The 25,126-nt window shown below is 31.5% G+C and overlaps 1 protein-coding gene across 4 annotated transcripts in view; it reads left to right on the top strand.

The window, feature by feature from the left end:
• Window positions 1–25,126, top strand: part of LOC106464060 (calmodulin-binding transcription activator 2-like) — a 67,427-nt gene that overhangs the window by 22,422 nt on the left and 19,879 nt on the right. For all 4 annotated transcript variants that reach the window (XM_022391722.1, XM_022391723.1, XM_013924171.2 and 1 more), the window contains exons 2-13: window positions 1,442–1,509; window positions 2,593–2,728; window positions 4,659–4,730; window positions 5,776–5,917; window positions 9,417–9,463; window positions 10,364–11,605; window positions 12,488–12,614; window positions 13,099–13,230; window positions 14,186–14,295; window positions 20,241–20,507; window positions 22,722–22,912; window positions 23,049–23,461. In XM_022391722.1, coding sequence (XP_022247430.1) covers window positions 2,609–2,728; window positions 4,659–4,730; window positions 5,776–5,917; window positions 9,417–9,463; window positions 10,364–11,605; window positions 12,488–12,614; window positions 13,099–13,230; window positions 14,186–14,295; window positions 20,241–20,507; window positions 22,722–22,912; window positions 23,049–23,461 — 2,863 coding nt within the window. In that variant the 5' untranslated portion in view covers window positions 1,442–1,509; window positions 2,593–2,608. The remainder of the gene's footprint in view (window positions 1–1,441; window positions 1,510–2,592; window positions 2,729–4,658; window positions 4,731–5,775; window positions 5,918–9,416; window positions 9,464–10,363; window positions 11,606–12,487; window positions 12,615–13,098; window positions 13,231–14,185; window positions 14,296–20,240; window positions 20,508–22,721; window positions 22,913–23,048; window positions 23,462–25,126) is intronic.

Raw genomic sequence — 25,126 nt, 5'->3', positions numbered from 1 at the left:
TTAGACGGTTCGTTTAACTTAACTATTATACGTGATGTACTTTTTTGGGGGGGGGGGTAATGAAAGTGTTCCAAAACGCGACATTAATTTCTTGACAACCTAATATATATAAATATGTTTAACACGTTTTTTTTAAACAAATCTTAAGTGAAACTTATCATAGAATAGTTAATCCTTTCACAGACATCAGTCCAGGTTACTCTTGGTGCATTTTGAAAACCAGATGCCAAAATACTATTATAAAGAAGAATTCCATATACCAGCTATATTGTCCATTTGGTTACATATGTATATATACTGATGATAAGAATTCAAACACTACAATATAATGGCAATGAGTTATTCTTGTAAAGAGGGGATCAATTATTTTGGAGTATAAAATATATAGATAATAGAAATGAAATTTAGGTAAAAGCAACTATAAATTATTTTGTCTGCGGTGTACTTCTTTTTCTTTATTGAAGTTACCATCAAGATCTGTGTACACATGCAATGCAACTATCATTGAATTCTCTATTAATGCCTGTATAGACATGCACTGTAACTAACGGTTAGTTACAGTGCATGTCTATACAGGCATTAGTAGAGAATTCAATCATTGGATTCTCTATTAATGGCTGCATAGACAAAAAGTGCAACTATCATTGAATTCTCTACTAATGCCTGTATAAACATGCACTGTAACTATCATTGAATTCTCTATTAGTGCCTCTATAGACATGCACTGTAACTATCATTAATTTCTCTGTTAATACCTATATAGACAGTGTGATTTTAAGATGTTTGGTCTGTTTTTTATATTCATACATCTTGTGATGTTTTGTAAATTTTTGAGGTTCTGTTCTCAAGAGTTACATTATTTATATTATTTACCATTATACAGTAAGACTGCTTGACATACAAAATTAATGTGTTTATTAGGATGCAGCAGTTAATATAGTTCGTACTCAACCTTGAGTGTTAGACGAGGTGAGTATTAGATAAACTAAAGGGCAGTGTTGTAGGTGCAAGAGTGCAGTTATACATTGACCTTATGTACATTATGTATTCTTATTGTGTGAATGTTATACAGTTTATTGCATTTAAATATATGTTGGACTTCTATTTTACAATTTAAGCAATGAAAGTAGTAGATATTAATTATGTAATATATAACTCAGAGTTTTATTTCAGTGCTTCTGTTTTAATTCATTTTAAGTGTAACTTTTTACCATTACATAACATTATTATGCAATTAAAACATGTGGTAACATTAGATTAAAACCTCACTATGGAGAACTAACACCTGGTTTATAAAAGAAACTGTTTAAAGGATAGATTTGATAGTTAGCCTTTTAATTAGTGGAATTTGTGTGTTTGTGTGCACAAACATGTTTAGTATTAATTTTTACCATAGATAATTATTTGTAATAATTCAAATTTTTATTGCTTTCTTCTGCAGGAAATTGCAGCCATTTTAATCAGTTTTGAGAAACATGAGGATTGGTTGTCTAAAGAGGTGAAAATCAGGTATAATGTTTTATAAGTTTATAATTGATTTCTGTCTTCTAGAAATAAAGATAATAAGAACCAATTAAGGATAACACTTCACTGTTCTCTTTTGCTAGAAGACTCCTATTGGGTTGTATAATGTACATATACTTGAACCTTCGTAATGTTTATTAGCTGTATTAAAATCATAACTAGCATAAAAGTTGTTTGTTTAATATTTACAGAAAGTATGACTTTCCTATAATCAACAGTCTGATTACATGTAAATTTCATGTAGATAGTTATTCAGTAAGAAACATGCTGCTACTGAAGGGTTTTATTATCCCTTATATGTACATGTACATCTGCTTAGTAGTTTCATTTCTTTATCATGGGCTTATTCTTCTCTTGTTTAAACACTAATGCCTATACACACATAGACACTTCTGTACATTTGAATAAGCTGAGAGGCACATATAGATTGTTCTGCTGTATAAATAAATCTTTTGAAATGCTGTTGATTACATTCAGTGAAAAATAAATGAAGTGAGAACTTAAGCTAACTTCAAGTTATGAATAGTTATTGTTTTGTTGCTCAAGTATAACATATTGTGATTACTTAGAAGTCAAAACAGTTTCTTGAAAGCTTTTAGTGTACTTACTTGCAGTAGAAAAGAAGAGAATAGTCTTCCTATTTACACACATTATAGTGGAAGCTACCAAAGTGAAAAGCATTACCTTGAATAACATAGTTCTTTACTTTCAGTTATGCAAATCATTTAACTGATATACAAAAAAGTATTAAAAGCATTATCCTCAATTTGTAAAATCAACATTGTGAAAGGTACATTTTACTTTGTGTGTTTTTTAACCTCATATTTTTTTTTATATTTCAGTTAGTTTTAGTGTAACAGATCTTTTCATATGAGTGATTTTTCAGTTGAATACATAATTTCAGTCTAATTAGAAAGCTGTGAAATATTTTTTAACAATACATCTGTTCCATTTAATTGTATCACAGTCCATAGAAAACTGAACTATTTGTTTTATCACTCTAAAGGACATTTTATTTAATCATATGTTAATAACAAGAAGCATGTGATTTTTTTTCTTACTCCACAGGCCTAAAAGTGGCTCCATGTTGTTATACAGTAGAAAACGGGTACGCTATCGGAGGGATGGTTACTGTTGGAAGAAACGCAAAGATGGAAAAACAACAAGAGAAGACCATATGAAACTAAAAGTTCAAGGAACAGAGGTGTGTTCATGGATAGCTTGGTTTTTGCAGGGTGTAGATGTTTGAAATTTTAAGTTTCAGAGAACAAATTCAACCATTTAGCAGCTATTTGATTAAAATCAGATAATAGTAGACATTAAAACTTAAACTAGAGATGGAGAAATGTAATAACCGATTGTCTATCATAAACTCTTAACAAGTGGCAAACTGAAATAATTATCTTTACAGCCAGCTGATACACATGTTTGTCCAATATCTTTGGCTACAACAAAAACATTAAGTAGGTAGTAACATGGAAACAGACACGTGATGATAAAACATGGTCTTTTAACCTTCTATTTATAGACAGGTTTTGGATTTTAATCTAGAAGGTGATTCTCGAAGGAGCCAAAATTGAAAAACAATCAATATATTTTCATTAAACAAAAACTTAAATTTCTTCACACAAGAAGCCTAGTCATCAAGATGATTACTTTTTTATTACCCTATTTTATTACCAATTCCAGGCACTTATTAAATAGGTTTTGATAGAAATTCACCAGGAATATAAAAAAGTATTAATTTGATATCTTTGGAATGAAACATAACTATTAATTACACCAAAGTGAGATGAAGATAAGTATATTAGAATCTTGTTTATTACAACTTTCATAACTCACTTTTGTTTTAGAACAGAGTTGGATTTTTCCCCTAAGTTATTTAATTTATTTGAATTTAACTATCATATATGTTTCTGTAGTTTGAGAAAATAACATAATGAACAATTATAAAAAGGAGAAATTATTAAATATCTCTCAAACTTTTGCATCTGACGATGTTTTTTTTTTATTTTTTACTTACTGGACAGAATTATCAGATAAAGCAAATTGAAGGGTAGTATAATTTACAAACTCTGACTTGGCAGTTACTTCAAAGAGTTAAACATTTACTACTTGAATACTTCTTAAAAGTTAAAATGTCTTCATAAAGCCAGTTTATATATATATATATATATGTATATATAGGTCCATGTGTAAGTCTGTGATGTCTATACATATTAATTCAATTTTCAGGATATCATCTCCTGGAAGTTTTGTGTGAAGCAGCTGCAAATACAAATAGAAACAGGTTATTTTAACTTATCCAACTAAACATTTAAGGCTATAAAACTACCAATCACTGTCACTAAAAATTATATTGCAGTGTTCATTATGATTAATATATCTTTCAGCAGCAAAGTTCTTTGTTTAAAGCAGGAAACACATTTGTTCCCTTGGTGGCTCAATGGTAAGTTTCAGGGCTTATAATGCTGAAAATTGGGGTTTGATCCCTGTAGCAGATGCAGTACAAATATCCAACATATTGTACAGCTTTTAGCTAAAATTAACCTAGTGAGGAAAAATTTCTAAAGATCCGAAGGATAAGTGTAAGTATTTTATGGATTGAGTAAACAGGTTGTTATATCAAGCTGCATTTTGTTTATTTTTGATGACTTTAACTCACTATTAACTAGATATTTTTAACTCACATCGGTTTACTATATAATTGTATCATTCATTTTATGTCACTGAAATCCCAAAGCAGAATCCTAAGTAGAACTATTAATTTTTTTAAGCATAACATAAGTAAAAAAATCTATCTAGCAGTTTTAACATAAAAACTACTTTAATTTTGACAAACTTATTTCATATGTGGTTATTTCAAAACTATATTTATCACTTTTGTTTTCTTATCATGTGACTTATATGTGTGGTTGTTATACTTATGCTTGTTTCTTATGAAGTAAAGATGTGATTTTAAAGATATTGTGCTTATAACTGTAGTTGAGTAACTTGTGATTTAATATCTCATTCTTCATAAGATCATATTTTTAAACTCAAAACATAGCTATTTAAATAAGCTTTTTTTTTCAGAGTAAAACATTTCTTATTTTAGTTATCTTTATTCTCAAGATCAACTATTTTTTTCCCAGTGTATTTATGGATGTTATGTGCACTCTGCAATCCTTCCAACTTTTCATCGTCGCTGTTATTGGCTTCTCCAGGTTTGTTAAAAAGCAAAGATTAATTTCTTTGAGTTGATTATTATAGTGTTTATATTTGTCAGTTTTTTGTATCCAGTAATAAAATAAACTATTTCAAGTAAATGTTTGAAAAGGTCTTCACCCTATTTGATATAAAAATATACAGGTATCATTGGTATAAGATAACTTCATTGTTTTCTTTGTAATAAAACACAACAATAACCTAAAGCAGTATACTCAGAACAAAATAACTTCATTGTTGTTTTTTTTTATAATAAAAGTCAACAGTAAACTAAAACAGTATATTCAGAATAAAATAACTTAAACTGAACATTTTTATCATAAAGATATTATATTGAATATATTTTGAATAATTTTCTTACTATAATTTCAACCTAATAATCATGCAAATATGATACAGTTTCCACTGTTAAGTAATCTTACGCTTAACTAGAATGCTTTAAAATGTGAAACTAAGCATTTGTGGTTGTAATAATAGTTCTAATTTAGCTCTAGAAAATTATAAAGTATATATATATTTGCATAATAAGATGTCTATTACATGTTCTCCTTAAGAAAATAATGAGCAGTAAATCATTGTTTACCCAGCACATATACAATAGCCATCTTTTATCAACTTGTTAGAAGCTACTTGGTTTATTTGCTTTTCTCAAATCTGTTTAATGTAATTTGCAGTCATTTTTTATTTTGTTGGAGAAAACTTGTAAATTTAACCATTATTCATACTGCTATGTTATATAAACGATTGTTGTCATGAGTTTTTGTAACATTAACATGTTTGAATTGAATGCAGAGTAAAATTGTTCAAAATACATAATAGTTTGATATAAGAAATATTGATTATTACTTTAAGTTTAAATGTGTCAATTAGCAGTGCATTTTCTGTTCTCTGAAGTTGAATATAAAGATAAGCACAATATTGGCATTTCCAATGCATAAAATATAATGCAAAATCCTTCTTTTGTTTTAGAATCCTGACATTGTGCCATTCAGATAATGAACAATCCCCTATGGTGATGACAACAAAATCCTTCTTTTGTTTCAGAATCCTGACATTGTGCTTGTTCATTATCTGAATGTCCCCTATAGTGATGACAACAAAATCCTCATTTCTCCCAGTCTCAGCTACTGTGCTGATAAAAAAGAATGGACAAAGGAGGAGCTAGTTTCCCAGCTAAAACCCATGTGTAAGTAATAAGAGTAACTTTTTGTAAGTTTTCAGTGAGGGAAAAAATCATTAAAAAAATGTGTTTTCACTTTTAGTAAGGAAAAATAGCTAATTTTCTAGCATGAGTATGTGTAATCCAAGCATCTTATTAAGCTTTGAATATTTAAAAGTCTACCACAAAAATATATGTTTTTTTTTATCCTGTTTATAAATCCTTGTTTGTTTATTATGTGTGAATACCCATTATTTGCATGTATATGTTGTTTTAATTTATTGCTTGAAGCTTTGAGATTCATTTTATAGCCATATACATTATGATATTTATGTAGGTCAATTAGTTCAATGGCCGAACTGGTAGTAATGTACTCTTCTTCTCAATGAATATCTGAACAAATTCATTGTAGATATTTTAAAATGTCAAAGATTTATAATAGTTTCAAACTAGGTGAATTCACATTCTTAAACCTAACATCCAGTCCAGGCACATATTGTACAAAAGCTACAACCTCTGGATCGAGTACGACGAGGACTTCAGTAAATTTGGAATCAGAGTAATGGGATGCTGTGCACATGTTGCATTTCTTTTGTGGTACCTTGGACATGCAAGAAACAACAGCAAGACTGTTGATGCTCCATCTCAAGGTCTAATATGTAACATATCACTGATGCCTCCTCTATCTGAAGTAGTTGTGACTCTGACTCTGCTTAATGTGTTCAAAATATGTTAACAACCTTGTATTTAAATGTATACACAAGGTATCAAAGCTAAAAAAATAAATATGTATTAGTTATTTGTTTTTGTAATAATTCCTCCTTTGATGTCATAATGTCTGTCTGATAGACTTCACTGTATCAATATGGTTATTTGTACAGTCTTGCAATATACATGTGTGACTTTAAGTTTTTCAGATGTCTGTAGAGTAACCTTAAAATAAATACTGCAGTTAGCTAACATATAATGACAAATTGATATCCAGACTCTTTCATTGAAATTAGAGATGGGGCCAGATTCCAATCTTATAGGCAACCTTCCTTTTTGTTTCCTGTTTTAACAGTTAGTTTTCCACATCATCTGGTTGTGGCAAGCAACATTCAACAAGTAGGAGAATTGGGGTTACACTTTTAATATATAAAGTTATAGTTTTGTAAATAAAGCTGTAATAAAATAAAATCTGTCTGTTATTTTGTTTGATGTATATAACCAATTATGTATATGCAACAATATTTGAAGTATTTGCACATCTTGATATTTAAATCTACTAAGTTTGTTGTTTCTATTTTATATTGAAATCTGGGCTTGAAAATTCATCATTGTGGTAATAACAGTTATTTTAGCAACTGTACTCAGTCATCTGTCATAAATTACTTAATTTTTAAGTACGAATATGACAAGATTACTTTTACTTGCTAGTATAAGGTAAGTGAACATGGTTATAGTACAGTTTCAAGTAAATTTATGAATTTAAAGAATTTGATTAGTATATTACATTGTCGTAAAAAATGTGCTACATTTCCTTGCACAGTTTTGCAATGCTTAAAACTAAACCTTCACACCAAGTGTGGATTTCTGAACATTTTTATGCTAGTACTTGATACACCTGAAGGACAATATGTGCATTACACCCACCCACATCCCCATAGGTTTGAAGCTGTTTTATAATTTCACAGCTTAGTAAAAATTATTCTGTAGAACTATGTTTAATTTTGGTGTAATGGACATAGGGTATATGTCAGTATCTATTTATGTAACCAAAACTCCTGCACCATCTATTGAATGGCACCACAAGCAAAAATCCATAAACAATTTTACACTTTGGGTATTCAAGATTCAGACAATTAGAAAAATAACTTTGGTACATGCAACAACCATTTCTTTTTAATAGAACACAACTTTCACTAGGATTGTACATAAGGGTTTGATATATGAGGGTTTGATTTTATCTTTATTGATTAATTTTTAAATAGAGTACTGAGGAACTATAGTTTTTTAAAAAAACTATTATTTGTTCAATAAACAGTACCACTTTTAATATATAAAAACACAACAGTTTATATCAGTAAAATGTATGAAAACTTTTAGCTCTGTACATTGAATCATTTTGATGCAATGTGTTGCGTATGACTAAAGAGCACAATCTGAACACTTTTCCCATGCAATACTTCTCAGAAAAAAATCCTTTTTAGAAAATGTTCACTTTTTCTATTTTTTTTTCAATGAGGTATGAATACTACAATTAGTAATTACTAGCACAAACTGCTGCCTGTAGGGTGGAGTTTCTGCTAGTATCAATAATTTACCACAGTAAATTTTATCCCAGCACTTATTACCACCTTCCAAATCATTTTGAGTACTGCACACTGCTGAGAACCTGCTGAAATTCACTCTTGCTTCATAACAAGTGTAGCCAAATCACTGTTTTGATAATTGATTTGGTAAACTGTAACTGTCTATTCTCTCATGAATAAAATCTAGATGAGATCAGTTTGTTTTTTTAGCTTGGAATATTTTATGTTTGAACTTATTAAATTTCAGGACTATACCTAAGTGACAAGTTCCACAAATCATCTCATTCATGTTGCTTGTATAGAATATGATATATGCTTCTTATTCACACCTAACCAATAATATAATATTCATATAATAGAAATTTCAGTTTTACAGCAACACCGCTTATATCTGTTATTTACACTTTCTGCTCTGTATTGTTATTTTCAAACTTAATGCCCCCCAGTGGCACAGCGGTATATCTGCGGACTTACAACACTAGAATCCAGGTTTCGATACCCGTGGTGGGCAGAGCACAGATAGCCCATTGTGTAGCTTTGTGCTTAATTACAAACAAACAAATCAAACTTAATTGTGGGCAACATCAGAAATATTCAAGGCTGTTATTCTGCATGAAATTAATAACTTCTGAAAAATTAGCACAGTTAGAATTACTTTTATAAGTTCATAACTTTAGAAACTGACGCATTGAAATTATGTACTTCAGTGGGGCCATGCTATCACGAATGGCTTGTTTAAACAGAGTGGTAGTAAATTATGGAAAAGTTACTGTTATATTTAATGTAAATAGCCTTTCTTCATTTGCTGATACCAAACTACTAATATAAAATATGCTTGGAAAAACTAATATTTATTCCCTTAAGAGTTAGTCAGGATGTTATTACAATCTTCAAGGGAACTTATTGTAGTCAGTTTAATTTTATGATGCTCTGTGATGAAATATGCACATCCATAGAAACTTAATAACTTGGAAATTTAGCATTCAGATAGTTAAGAAGTTTTCTAACTTGAACATATAACATATGGAATTTTTTAACCCCTATGTTGCTTTGAAACAGAAATGTTTAACTTTTATTATGTTTGTACATTATATTATGTAAACTATTATATCTATTATTAATTTGAAAACATGTTAAAAAATTAACTTATTTGAATGACTGGATACAGAAATATATAGTAATGATTTTATGCATTACTATAGGTGAAATATTTTTTTTCTTATTCTTTCCAGTTTATAGTGAGAATGAACCAGATTTAAATAATGAATTAGAAATTTCAGTAAGTATCACATTTTCTATATTATGATTAAAGCTGCTAATAAAATGTTGCAATTAGTGAAAAATCCTTGCATTGTATATATTTACCCTGAAGGCTCATTTTTATTAATCCTGTAAAATAATTGTTCACTGTCATTATATTACCATATATTAAAATTTTATATAATAAATACTTGCTCTTACAGTATGGTAAAGTGGTTGATTAGTAAATTGTGCCTTATGTTATTTTGTCTTCACAATGGCAATGTTTTTCTATGTTTGAATAGTTTGAATATAAAAATGCTGTATACTTATTATTACATATTTCTCTTTATATCATTCATAAGTTCATAGAATTACTAATAACACTGTGGTTGCATGACCTACTTCAGGAACAAGAAGGCTAGCTTGGAATTTCATTAGTACTTCTGAATGATACCAAGGTTAATTCAAGTAATAAAAAATAATAATAATAATAAATAACTGGTGTTTAAAAATAAATAAATAATATTGTGTTATTTGTCATTATCCTAATTGTGAATCATAAATGACATAAATAAAAATTGATAATAATTACAATTCATTTACATAACCTGATTCTTCACACCATAACAAAACTTATCAAGTGTTATTTTTTTATACTTGAATATTTGTTCTCTTAAAAGGACTAGATTTTAGATATATAAGATCATTCAGCAGTGTGTATACTGCATGAATTTGAAATGGTATGTATGAAAACTAGTCATCTCTTCTAATAAAAAGTTATTATGCTAACATATAAAATAAAGCACAGCTCAAAAACAAAGCATCTAATTATAGGTATCACTGTTAGTCATACAGCTGTATTTCTTTTTAAAAAATCTAACAAATGAGTATTGGTTGGAATTTAATTTTGTATAATGTCTTCCTTTTCCTAATGAAGCAAACAGCAGAAACTGTGGAAGCCATTGTCCAACAGCTTATGGAGAAGCAGCGAGCCAAGATGGCTGTCCGAACACATGAATGTGTGTGTGACACAACAACTCCATCCAAGTCACCTGTTCCTACAGGGTCAGTATCAGGAGGAAGTAAAAAATGTAGTCATACTTTACATCGGATTATCTCACCCAAGACCCAGGCTGCAGCAGCAGCTGCTGCATCTAGCATTGGTACTGTGGCTGCTACTGTAGCTTCAACAACATCAGTTCAGACTTCTATTTCTCAAACAATTAGTCAGAAAACAGTAACCAATATCATTCAATCTACAACAACAGTTAGTAGTTCTACAACTTCTCAGCGATCAAGTGGGGTGATCTTGGCCATGCCTTGCAGATCTCTCGTACAGGATGGCTCTTCTCGAGAAGCCAATCTCCCTGTAGCTTCAGGTGTCAACAGTACTACCACATCTCTGATTTTAAACCTTTCTCAGCTTCAGGGAGGTGGAGGTCTGTTGATTTTGAACAGTGCAGCAGCAGGTATGGGGTTGAACTCAACTTCCTTGACTCCTGTGACACTGCTGTGTGGACAGAATGCGGGTACTGCTTTTCTTACCACAACAACTGCTACTGCTCAGAACTCAAACTCCATGGAAACCTCAGACTCTTCATCAACATCAACTCCTAAACACATAAACTTAGGTATGAAACATAATTCTGTCAAATTGGACAACTCCTTAAAGAGTGAAGAGATGGACTTTGGATCAAATGTTTCTATTCAGAAAGACCCAAATCTAAGTCGGGCTATTCATGATTTTACCCTTGATCCTGAAGGAAGCCTAACTCTGCTACAAGATCTTCAAAAAGAATCATCTTCAAATCTACTTTCCAGTTCTCCACCATTAATCAGTGCAGATTCCTCTCCAGTTTTAATTAAAACTGAACCTATTAACCAATCAGACATGGTAGTGGACTTAAATCCCATGGACTTTATTGATAATGATCTTTCAACCCCTGATGATGAGGTCTTTAATCTTGATACGTTTGACATGCTTACTGACTTACCAAACCTAGATGACCTTCATTCTGACCTGGTGTCCAGTAGTGGTTTATGTGGACATAGTAGCACCTCTTCTGGTACAAATCTTCTTGCAGTTTCTGTATCTAAAAGTCATCACCATGGTTCTCAAGATTACCAACACACATCACAGCACATCACTGATTATTGTCCTCATTGGTCTTATACAGAAGTAAGTGCATAATAAATTGCATTGTTTACGGATTGTAAAATCTTGCAAACTGCATGTGGGTTTCCTAGCTTATGGTCATTTACTGATCTTGGGTTTTAGCTAAATTTGCAGTACAACTCAAGCTCTTTATAGAGATAAAATTGCACTTGTGTAGGTTACTGTAGCATCCTTAGATATAGCTCTTGTTTGGTTTATTGTAACATTCTTAAAAAATCTCATAGCATTTGTGAAGGTTACCAAACATTCCTTAGAGAAAGGACATAGTACTTACTTAGTTTACCGTTGAAAGTATGGCTGAATAATATCCTTGCCAGAATATCATAACAAAGTAGAAAATGGCTATCTTTGTGAAATGATCATTAAAAGCCAAATATATCCAATATTAGATCAAGGTTTCAGTACCAATGCAAATCAAACTATTGTACATTTGAATAAAAGCAGTGTTATATGTGCTACTTCACTTGCGCAATAGTGTTTTCCTTTTGACTGCTTCTTAACATTTTTAGAGCTTCTTAGTTGTCAAATAAGTTAGTTTTTTCTTGCTACTGTTGTTAGCTCACTCCATTACAAGAGTTATATTCCTTCCTGGTGTTAATAGTAGTGGAAGCATTATAAAACTAAAAGAGCATTTAAAATAACTTGAAGTTGAATAATTGCTTTTAAGAGTTCTTGGAATATGTTCAACACCTTTTCTGCTGTAGCACTTTATTAGATGTTTATTGTGGGTGTTTGTAAATTAAATGCCTTTATTGTAGTATTATTAGTCACCAATAATTTGTCTTTATTTGTTATCCATTACTTACATTATAGCAAAAAAAAAGAAAGAAAGCATCTTATGAAATATATAAATATTTTTTATTATGCATTGTTTATTTCCAAAAGGGTGGAGTGAAGGTGTTGATCACAGGACCATGGGATTCAGCTAGTTCTGTGTATACAGCTTTGTTTGATGGAGTCAGTGTCCCCACAACATTGGTACAGAATGGTGTACTACGCTGCTTTTGCCCTGGTAATAAGATACGTATAACTCAATCTTATCAGCTCCATTTTCTAGAGATTGTTTCAAATTAAAAATCTCATTTCATTAGTTCTTAAACTAGTTGTGCTAATGAAACATGGGTTAAACAGTTTGTTTATGAATATAAAAGTGTATATATGTTTTATTTAATTGTTTAGAATTTTCACTAATTCAGAACATTCAGTATCTTAACTTTAGATCAGATTGTGTTGTGTACTTAACATTAAAGTTTCCAATATTAATCAAGAAGTAATATCAGTTAGAAGAATTTCACTCTTTAACATTCTTCACTACACCTATAGATTGGTCAATATTTTAGTGACAAGACCTCTTCAAAATGCAGTTTGTTTTTCATTTAAAAAATAAAGCTATTTAAAAAAAGTTTTTTTATAAAAATGCATGATGTTCATATTAAATAAGCTAATATGTGTGCATTAATTAATATTATTACATTGAATAATTACCTCTTATCTAGCTCATGAAGCTGGATTAGTGACTTTACAAGTAGCCTGTCAAGGGTTTGTAGTTTCCAACTCGGTGACATTTGAATATCATAAGAGAAGTATGATGTATGTCATCAATGAACAGGACTGGTTTTTTGTAGATGGCAAGTATTTTCCTACCTTTGTAATTTTTGCTTTAAAACTGCTATGATCTCATTACCATTAAATATGTGGACGTATGGTGTCTGATTATGCCTAATTATGAGATAGATAGCTTCCTGCTTTTGGTTATGATTATATATATATCTCTTCCATTCGTAACAGCACTTGAACATTCCTCTATCCATGTTCATGGCCTTTTATTCAGTGTTAATACAGAAATAATGTTTAATTAAATAGTTTTTTAGCTTCTTTAGATATTGAAACAGATTCTAATAAATAAGTGTAATTATATGTTAGGAGCAGTACTTAACATAGCTCATGAAATATTTAAATTACTAATGAATCCTTAATGCTTCTTTTGATGCATTCATTTTTTAAAGGTCACTCTGAGGTCAAGCTATTTATGTATTAACTTGTTTTATACTTTAACTAGAGAATCCCCCCTATGGTGGCTTAGTGGCAATTTTGAGGACATATAATACTAAAATTTGTGGATTGATCCCTGCAGTAAGCATAGTGCAGGTATCCCATTGTGCACTTTTGTGCTTAAACTAACCTAAGGAATCTATTTTCAGTGTACTATTTTAATTAGTAACTTCAATGAAAACAAACATGTATGCATTCAGCATGTGATTGAAAGGTTAATTCAAGGTTAAATAATTATTTAATTGTGATAATCAGAAAAAGTCTTATTGTATTAAACTCAATGCTATCAGTAAATTTCTAATCTTAGTTGCTTTTCATTGGAAAATTATTTTTATTTATTTTTATGTTAACTACGAAACTTCCTTGAAAGTTTTATTGGAGAAATATAAATATAAAATTATGAGAAATTAATTACTCTGATTTTTCTTATTTAGATTCTGCACAGTGATTTTAATTACATTATTGAATGTATAATGTTCAGCATACTTTGTAAAAGCTATATATAATACTTTTTTCTTGTTGTCTGTTTAGAAAGCGTGTTAAAGTTTTCCTTATTGGAACGGTTGGAAATGATGGAGACAAGAATGTCATTTCAACCACATGAGTTATCAGTTTATCCTGTTGGAATTATCACTCAAGCGGTAATTTAACCTATTCTATATTTTTAACAATCTGCAGGTGTAGATTTTAGAAAACCTAACTGAAAATTATAACTATCTTTAAGAAAGAACTGTTTGTAATTATAGCAATGGATTTGCATTATTATTTTGGAGAATTTAATATGTGTTTAACTTTTGTATTGAGTAGGCCATTTAGGATGACTTAGCAAGAAAATGAGTTTAATGATTAGTCAATGAATTAACTAATTATCTAATATTTTTTGTTCAGCCTCTACTTTCACATGAAATAAACTTTAAATCTGTAAGGATTTTGTAGTTTATCATAAAACTGATCTGATCAAAACATTTTACATGTACAAAAACAGACAAGTTAGAATAAATGGCTTAGCTGTACAGAGATGGTATGTTGAAAACAAAGAGCCATGTTACATACAAATATAATGTAAAAGTGGGTAAGTTAAACAATAACAAATTTTGAAAACTTGTAACTGCCCCTCCTGTTTTATTATTGCAACTGGAACATGGATATAAAAATGGGGCCAACTTTTCCAATACGATACGTTACCTCCGCTCACATGGATAGCTATTCATTCTTCAGTGCTGCCCTCTATATGAAGAAATGTTTTAGCATGCCACAAGTCTTGTACTCCCATGTACCCCACAATAAACATTGTTCAACTGCGTCTCACAAGTAAATCATCATGTGACAACCCTCCACCAATAGGAGTGCGACACACTCTCCTGATTTATGTGACTCCCTCTATTCGATTGATCGAGTGCAGATGTTTTTCCAGTTGTGCTCTTTTCACATGTTCATTTAATTTTTTTTAGAAAGTAGTTATTTACTTCATTTATTAGTTAGTTTTCTGTGGTAGTTTGCCACAATAACTTACCATTGTTTATTGATTTTTTTTCTCGTTATCAACTTCATAATTTATGATGAATTCTGAAGTGTGTCTTACAACTTATGATATTTTTACCACTACTTCAAGTGCCATTGCACAGGTTTCAGATCTGGGGATCTCGACTGACAATTTTTTGTCAATCATTCATCAGAAGATTGATCATTATATGAGTCATCCTTCTTCTCCCGAAAATGTTCGGGTTCCTCCTGCATCATCTGAACTTGTTGGAATTTGACAACCTCTTTCCTCCTCCTAACTAGGCCATGCCTCCCATGCCTCTCCTATGGAATCTGCTAGGCCTAACTCTGCCTTTTTAGATGTACTATCCCATTTTTAGAGTACCTGGCCTGGTTTTCCTTCCTTTCTCTGACATTAGAATTCATGCTAAGCATTTTATTTCTTAGTTAAGGGCTGGTGTTATCATGCCTCATTCTTCATGAGCTTATGATCATTATGTTTTGGCTTATCAAGCCTTTCTCAATTCCCAGGAGTTGGAGTCACTTTTGCCAATGTGGGGAACTACACCTGAAAATCCTGTTCATTTCTCCCACACTGAGTTTCCTGCTTTTGTCTTACCCTTACATCTCCCCTACAGTACTTTTCCAGCATACACCTCCTTTCTGAAGCACTCCACTGATCCCCTGAGGGGTTTTGGGGGGATACTCTTTCCCACCTTATCGCCATGTTGGCATGATTGTCCTGTTTGGTCCTATCCCTTCACACATAGTTTTGTTGCTGTTGGGATCTTATTGGGAATGATGCTGTCTTATCACAGGTTCATCTACCTTCTACTTATCTTCGTGATTGACAGATGGCTCTATTTCTCCATCGGTCTGTTTTTGAGATTTTCCTGAATCTTTGGAATCCATGAGACCACTTTCAACCCTTCAGTCTTCGGTTGCTTGTTTGCCTCATTCTGATCCCGTGACCTCTCTCATAATTGTTTTTTGTCCTGCAACCACCATTTCCTTATTAGCTCCTATCACTTAGAGTTCAAAATTTTGCCATGCATCTCGGTGTCCGGTTCATCATTGCCAGCAGTTCCAGTTACTATCAGGTCTTTTTCTGTCCAGTGGGGGCACTTTTAGCCGATTTTGTTCCCCTGTGATGGTTATTCACTGCTGATTCTTCGGTGATCCAAGTTTCATCAGAAGGACTTTTCGTATGTTTCCTTTCCCCACCACTGTTGACTCCTGTACTGATTTTCTTCCCATTAACTTGGGACCCCGCTATCAGTCTGCATCTATCTAAGGCTGTGTAGACCCTTCTGTCACAGAGATCTATTGAACCTATCAGCCAGCCTTCTCCAAGTTTTTACTCCAAGCTTTTTGTTGTCCCCAAAACAAATCAGAGGATTGACATCCTTTGGTCCTTCTGTCCTACCTCAACCTATTTCTGGATCTTCCCCAATTTACCATGGAGTCCTTTATCACACTCAGGTGGGATTTTTCTCCAGGAATGTGGATGACCATGGTAGACGTCTCAAATGCCTATCTCCATATTCTAATTTCTCATCAGTTCAGAAACTATCTTAGGTTTGACCACTACAGGGTTGTGTATCAGTTTCATGCCTAGCCTTTCAGGCTTGATTCAGCTCCTTGTGTATTTTTTCAATTAATCAAGGCCTTTGCTCAACTTATGCTTGCTTGAGGGTTGCATTTACACCACTACATGGTTGAGTGTCTCCTCTTAGTTCATTCCATACTGGAATATTCTCAACACACACATCTGCTGCTATTAGATGCAGCTCATGTTAGTTGGAGAAATCTTTCCTTTTACCTACCCAATACCTTGTCCACTTGAGTGTATTTTTCAACACCCACCCCATTTGGGCCCAACTTTCTCCATTCAATGGAGTTTTCAGTTCTCCATGCACTTCCTGGTCCCTCTGTTTCTGCATTGGTGGTTAAACAAGGACAACACAACGATGGGAGTACTGCATCCTCCACCTTGTCAAGGTTTGCATCTGCTCACAGATGCTTCTCTCCAAGGTTGAGGAGCATGGGTACATCATCAGGAGGCCTCTCGACAATGGTCTCAGATCAAAATGTCTGACCATATCAACATCTAGGAGCTTCTGGCAATACAACATGCTTTGGTTCATTTTCTTCCTCTGGTACTGAACCGACATGTCATGCTACATTCCAACAATTCCATCATTGTGGCCTATATCAATCACTAAGGGGGAACTTGTTCCTGTTTCCTTTGTGGTCAAACATTAAAACTCCTTTATTGGACCCACATGTTCAGGGTGCTTTTAACCTTGTGGCAGATCATTTTTCAAAACCCGACCAGGTTTATCCCACAAAGTGATCTCTCGATCCTCAGGTTTACAGGTGGCTATGCAATCAGTGGAGTACTCCTCATCTGGATGCTTTTTCCACTTTAATTCAACACTAAGTTACCTCTTTTTTAGTCTCTGGTTCCTCATCCTCAGGTCCTGGCAGTGGATGTTCTTCATCAGGACTGGACCAACCAGTACCTTTTGTGTTCTTTCCAGTTTCATAGATCTCCTTTTCATGTTGTTCTTCCAGACTGTAATGTCAATATTGTTCTTCATTGCCTTCCACTGTCTCCATTTGAACTTTGCCCTCTTAGTCCATGTTTCACCTGTCCATTCAGATTTATTCCTACTCCTTTTAGTCTGTGGGTGTCATTGGTCTGAGATGTTTGCCATCAACGTTTCTTGTACTTTTTTCCATTCCATATATGTTCTCCTTTATCCTGGATCAATTTTTCCTACCCAAAACTTCGGTGGCTCGTGAGAGACATTCTTCCTTCTTACCAATTTCATTTCCCACCTTTTTCCCAGTCTAATCTGGATAGAGTTCTATGTCCAGTACATGCTCTTTGTTGTTACATTGCATGCACAGCCTCCTTTAGTTGTTCCTGTTCCCACCTTTTCATTCCCTGGCACCATTCATCTGTACACGACTTTTTTCTTCTACCCTCTCAAGTTGGGTTTGTCAACTGATTTGATTGGTCTATTTCTTCCCGAATTCTGTTCCAGATGTTGTCGCATGAGATCAGGCACCTCTATCATCCATTGGAGGAAATTCTTCAGTCAGTCTTGTACTGTTTCTGTTATTTTATTGAAACTTTTAAAGAGTGTTATAAGAGTTAATTTGTCTTTTGAATATTATTTCAAAATAATTGTGGCATTAACATGCCAGAGCTCTAATAGCTTTACAGTAATATAGTAGTTAGTGTAATTGTAAGATCATATTGTTTAACAGATAGTTGTAGGTTTTATGTTGGGATGTTACAGTTCTATGTAATTTACACAAGTATAAATGATATCATATGCTTGTATGCAGTTTTTTTAAGACATGTTTCAAGAGGTAATTTGAGAAATAAGCAAATAATGTGGAAGCTTTTTATTGTGTTTTAGAAAATGTAATATTAGATAATATAAAATGCTTTGTTTTGTAATTAAAGTGTAAAATAACTGTTTTAAGTGCATCTTAAGATTTACATTACATTCATTTTTTGATGAAAAGGTATGTTTCATAGTGGGAAAAAGAAACTTGTAGTTTAATCTTGTAAAAGTGTTATATATATCACAAAATGGAAAGTCAAAAATATACTAGTAAAAAGTAATTTAAGTTATGCAGCATAGACCGTAAAGTTTTAAGATATCTCATAACATCACAACTTTGTAAGTATATTGAGTTCGTAAATTTATTTAATCAGTTATTGAATGAACATTGAAAGAGAAACTTTAACAAAAAATCTTTTAACTTAAACTGATAGATTTAAGTAGAAGTAAAGTACATTCCTCTTTTTAAGAATCAAGGTTTTGTATATGCATAGAGCTCTCTGGTTCTGAGCTCTTTGATAGCATTTTATTCCAGATTGTTTGCCCTAAAGATGTGCCAATATGAATAATTGGTTGCTAGTATTAAGCCAATTATTTTTAAATTTTTCCTGCAGTTTTCTAATCCATTTATAAATAGTTATAAGCGAAGGTGCAACATAATTTATGTTGTGTATGTCTGACTTGATGCACACCATCTTCATAATCTTGGTGACTTCTAGGTCTGGAAAATTTAATTTCTGAATTTATTTATTTTAAAGTTGAAATTTTATTCAGGAACATGCCAGAATTCTTTGTAATTGTATAAAGATTTGATGAAAACGTTTTTATTTTATTTAATTAATTTTGGGATATTTTGTTTTTCATATAAAAGGGATATGTTAGTGCCTTAGTAAATTGAAAAAAACAAAATAGCATAGTGAGTAACAGGGCAGAAATCTAAATATTTGCTCTGTTACTATTGATGGGGTTACTGTAAACAATGCCCAAACATAAGGCTATCAGATTAGTGATTTGACATAAAGAATAGATAGAATAATTACAAAAGAAAATCAATAATGAGTTTATTCAACACTGTTACAGGAAGGAGCTTCCTTGAATGGAAATAAACCTTTATAGCAATATACTGTATCTACCTTACCTTTAGCAGATCTATACTAATCCTTACTATCATTTTGAAACTGAGTCATATAATGTGCAGTTATATAACAATGATATGTTACTATTCATTATGCAGGGGTTTGATGTGTAAAACAAAAGCCAGAAACTAAAATAGCATGCAAATTATTTTTTGTTAATCAGTTCTCATTCAAATTTCATTCATTGGAAAGCTTATGTATATTTTTTAGTAATCAGCTGAGTATAATCAGTTGATTTTATGGCTAATAAACTAATTGATCAGTTCATCCCTGTTTTATAAGCATATCGTTATGGTAATATTGCAACTAGCTTTCCCAACTTAGCTAACAAACTCGTGTTATTTCCTAGTTTTTAAGATTACAAATTGTATTAAAGAAATTTGAACTCATATTTTAAGTAGAAATATTCTAAATATTGTTGTGCATTTACTAATATTTGTCAGATATTTCAGTCTTTTATCGGTGCGTACAGAATATATTTGTCTAGCACATGCTTTCTATTTAACTTACTCCATATGATTTATCAGGTATTTAAGGTGTAATTGTTGTTATACAATGTCAAGTAATTTTATTTCATTTCATGATGAACTTACACCTATTGTATAGGACTGCAGTGAAAAACAAAGAAGCTTTGAAGACAGATTAGTTGTTTTGTGTCAACGGCTTCTTGGTGGAAGTTGGATCCATGGGAATGACACTAATGCTCTAGAAGCCACTTCTCGGTCTGATCTCACTTTACTTCATTTGGCAGCAGCTCTTGGTTACAGTCGACTTGTCTGTACCTTACTACATTGGAGAACTGAGAACCCATCACTTATTCTTGAGTCTGAAGTTGATGCTCTTAGTCGAGACAAAAACAAATGTACACCTCTAGTAAGTCTCTTGTGTCTCAGTTGTTTGTGGGAAATAATTTTTGGAAGAAATATTAATACTTGTTATAAAATCATATTAGACAAGAAAACACAACTATTACTCTAAACTTCTGAAAAACTTCAGCTTCTCTCAGGCAATTGAATAGAAATCCTTCATCAAGATGATTCAGTTCTTAATCAAAGCTTCCTCAGTTGGTAAAAGAGAAAGAGAATAGTATGTACATTAATTTTTGAATTGTTTAAACAGAAGTCATGAGGGATAGAGGATGTTTAATATATATAAAGGGGACCATCCTTTTTAAATATTTATGTTAGGATTTTGTATTGTTTTAAGTAATGCTTCCTTAATTTTTCTTTTGTGCTTGTTCAGTTCTCTACACGATATTTTTTGTCATAACTTATTTTATGGGTAAGTTTTTTTGTGTGTTCATTTACATGTGATAGTCCTTTTAAATATTAATTATATCTTTTTAGATTTGTACTAGTTTCATCAATATATACCAACTGCTAATTTTCTCAATTAATTTGATAGATAAAATCATCGGTGTACTCTTCATTGTTGTAGGGTATGTTTAGTAAATCATTTAATTTTAGTTCAAGTTTTTGTATGATTTTTGTTTCATTGTCTATGTTGTGATTTGTGAGAGTTTCTTCCATGTTATTATAAGATGTATTCCTCTGTTTCCTACATATGGGATAATTTTTATCATTTGGTTATTTTTTATTTCTTTATTATCTTCTACATTTTGTTTGTTGTTGGTGAATGTTATTTTATGGTTTTCTTCTTTTAGTGATTGATCAATCTGGTAAACTATTAAACTTTTAAAGCAAGTTGAAACATAATTTATTTCTTCTCCTATTTGTCTGAGTGAATAAAGTCAGAAAATACTGTTGTTAAGCCTTTGAATATAACTACTTTTTTTTTGGTGTCATGTGTTGATTGCCAGTTGATGCATTTTCTATTGTGTGTTTATAATCAATGTGAAGTTGTGAAATATTTAAATTGAGGAAGTTTGTTGTTTCTTTCATCTTTTTTTTTCTTCAGTTGTAAACTTTGTGTTAGGATGGAAACAATTAATGTGTTTTAAAGAAGTAGTTTTGTTCATCTTGATTATCAAGACTACATTATATATCATACATATATCTGCATGATGGGAATAAGGCTGTTTATATAACTTTTGTTTCTATAGAAATCTTAAATAAATTTGCTAGTTTGGGTGATAGAAGGTTTCCCACTCTAATTCAGATTTGTTATGTAAAATTTTCCAAATAGTTGATTACTGAAAAATCAATGTTTTTCATTCTGTTGAATTAAGATGTGTTTTTTGGTTTTGATTTAGCTTTTTATCACTGTATTAATGGTTTCATAGGCTGGTATTTGTGGAAACATTAAAATTACATTGAAGACTTGTAGTTTTTTATAAATATTTATAAAGGGTGTCCCCTTTACCTTTATTGAATAGCCTCTATCACAAGCAACTTCTGTTTAAACAACTCAGAAGTCAATGTAAGTTGTGTTCTCTTTCTCTTTTATCAACTGAGAAAGCTTTGCTAAAGAAGTGAAATATCTTGGTTTAGAATTTCTTTCTCAGTTACTTGAGAGAAGCTGAAATTTTTTAGAAGTTTAGAGAAATACTTGGGTTCCCTCGTCAAATATATTCAATATTAAGAATGAAAATATAGTTTATACATATACATCTTGAGGAAGTACTTTTATTTAATTTCACCAGAAGTTGAAATTAGTAGTAAAAAACAAACTTCCTTTAAAACATTTTGTAGATGCAAACCCATTGCTTCTAGAGAAAGTTTGGTTGTGGCATTTTTTAATCTAAAACAAATGTGATCAAAATCTAGCTTAAAGTATTTAACAGAGGTGCACTCACAGACACACCTTGATTATTTATCTTATAAATTTAGCCATGTTATTAAATAAAATAATGTATGTGCTGCTGTGAAGGACTTATATTTGCTTTGTAGTGTTCCTTCACTGCCTTCTAGCATTTTAAGTGAAAGTCAGTCTAATATCAAAACCAAATGTATTTCCATTATTAATAAGCAATTAAAAATTCCATTATGTCCTTTGAGTGAACTTAATTCATGAATGTAGATTTGTGCTTTAATGTCTGCAAAATGATAACAGTATAGTTAATTTAGGTATAAAGTTTACAATATAGTATAATAATAGTAATGTTTTTCATTTTATTTTTCCACATAGTTGTGGGCCTGTGCTAAGGGTCACAAAGAAGTTGCATTATTGTTGTACCAATGGAATTCACTAGCACTCAAGATTCAGGACAGTAGTGGTAGTGACCCTTTAACTGTGGCCAAACAAAAGGGCCACATTGAGCTAGCAGATCAAATAGAACACTTAGAACAAGCTAGACATTCCCACGATAGCACACCAGAGTGAGTATCTCTCCTACAATAACTTTCACCTGTCTCATTATTTTATTTTGTTTAGAGGTTCTGTTATTTTCTTCCACTTCTTCATACTAGATCATGGATAAACATATTGATAGTGATAGCTTTTTCTGTTTTACAGGTTCAGCCCTGAACAGCATTCTGTTGTGGAAAATCATTCCAAAGCCACAAATTTTAACTTCTCTACTAGCCCAACTCTGAATGAATCATCACCAATAAGTACCAGCCCTGGTTTAACACTTTACTCATCTCTGTCATTACCTGTCCTGAGTCCTTTATCAACTGGCAAATCTTCTAATCAATATGATGCCTTGACAAAACAGTCTTCTACAGATGGTTGTTCCAATGTCCCAATAATGACTTCAGCTGAGATTATGTCTAAATCAACAATGTGTAATAAGGAAACTTACAAAACACCACAGTTACCTTGCACTGATCGGAGTTTATCTTTACCACTAACTAGTTCACCTATTTTGATCACGTCTACGATTACAGAAGAAAGCTGTATTTCTTCACCTGGTATAATTGATACAGGTACATTTCAGACCTGTAGAAGCACATTCGTGCATTTTCTATATTGAAGTTTTTTATTTGATTTGTTTGTTTGTTTGTAGTTAAGCACAAAGTACACAAAGGACTATCTGTGCTCTGCCCACCATGGGTATCGAAATCTGTTTCTAGTGTTGTAAGTCCACAGACATACCGCTGTGCCGCTTGTTATTTGAGCTCTACTGTTAAAACAAACCTTGATAATAATATAACAATATTAAATATCCACCAAGACTCACAATGCAAGAACTAAATTTTAATTTGTTTTCAGGTTAACATTTACTTACAAGTTCATTTACCCCTTATTGTCATTACAGGTATAGGATTTCCAAATCCTGGTTGTGACTAAAAAGTACTTTTAGTTTAATTGAAACTGTATAGATTGCAGATTAGAAAATTTCTGTTCCTGTGAAATAGCATCTGTTGTGATGTAAGACTGGTCATAGGTGGCATACATACATTTAGAATACATCTTTTGTGTTACTTTTTTATTTTATGGTGATATGTTTTTTTTTCAATTAAGTATATATATATATATATATATTTTATAGAATCATATTAACTTCTCACTACCTACTTAGATCAAAATTAAAAAGTAACCTGTTAATGAGTAAAGCTGATTAAATATACTTTTGTTACATTCTCACTACAAAGGTTAGAATGCATTGTTTCATCAGCTGATTTTCCTTGCTGTTAACAATATTTTAAGCCATAAACCCAATAATACTCCATAAGGTTAGCCAGCTTAGGAATTTTAGATTAGTAATAAAACTATATACTAATCTAAGAATGCAAAACAATTTCTATAATTAAAGTATAATAACAAGAAAATAAATATAATAAACTAGATATATTAAATATTCCAACCAATACTGTCGATGAAAGTAACATTAATCAATGAATAGAGTATACTGCATGAATTTTAATATAAATCCCTAACTGTAATTGTCACGATGATAGGCAAAACAAAATTTCTAGAGCTAACAAATACTAAGTCTTCCACTCCTATTCCTGTATTTTCTTTATTTTATTTGTTCTATTAACTTACTATAATATGGAATGCCTCATATTTCTCATATATTTGTGTCATAAGGATTAGGAATGATAAATCATTTCATATTGTACCATTTGTAAACCATGTGATAATCAAAACCTGACAATTAACTTTACAGTTTCCATATCTCTTTGATTTCTGCATATTTGAGTGCCACATATTTGAATATCTATACACTGACTGTGTAGAGAGGGAAAAGCTGTATTAGTTACTGTTTATCAGATTATTGTTTTTATTCTACTGTAAAATGTATCATAAGGATCTCCTTTGTTGGTCAAATCTTTATTATAGCATGACAAGTGATTGTGCTTTATGAATATAAAAAGATGCCTTAACTCTTTCAGCATGGGCTCAGTCCCTGGGACCGACCTTGTAACCATTTTGTGCTTGTTATAGTTTTCATGCTATAACTTTTTAATTAGTAAGTGAATGTTAACGAAATATGTCAGATTATCAGTAAACATTATATATGTATATAGAATATTGCTATTTTGAAATAAGTTCTTAAACTTTAAGTTTCTTAAAACATAGAACAGTAACTAAAGAAGTAAAGCAAACAATTATCTCTTCTAGTTATGATCTTTGTACTCGGTTGC

This window comes from Limulus polyphemus, unplaced genomic scaffold, assembly GCF_000517525.1.
Source record: "Limulus polyphemus unplaced genomic scaffold, Limulus_polyphemus-2.1.2 Scaffold1551, whole genome shotgun sequence".
Classification (NCBI taxonomy): domain Eukaryota; kingdom Metazoa; phylum Arthropoda; class Merostomata; order Xiphosura; family Limulidae; genus Limulus; species Limulus polyphemus.
This window is presented reverse-complemented; position numbering and strand designations above follow the sequence as displayed.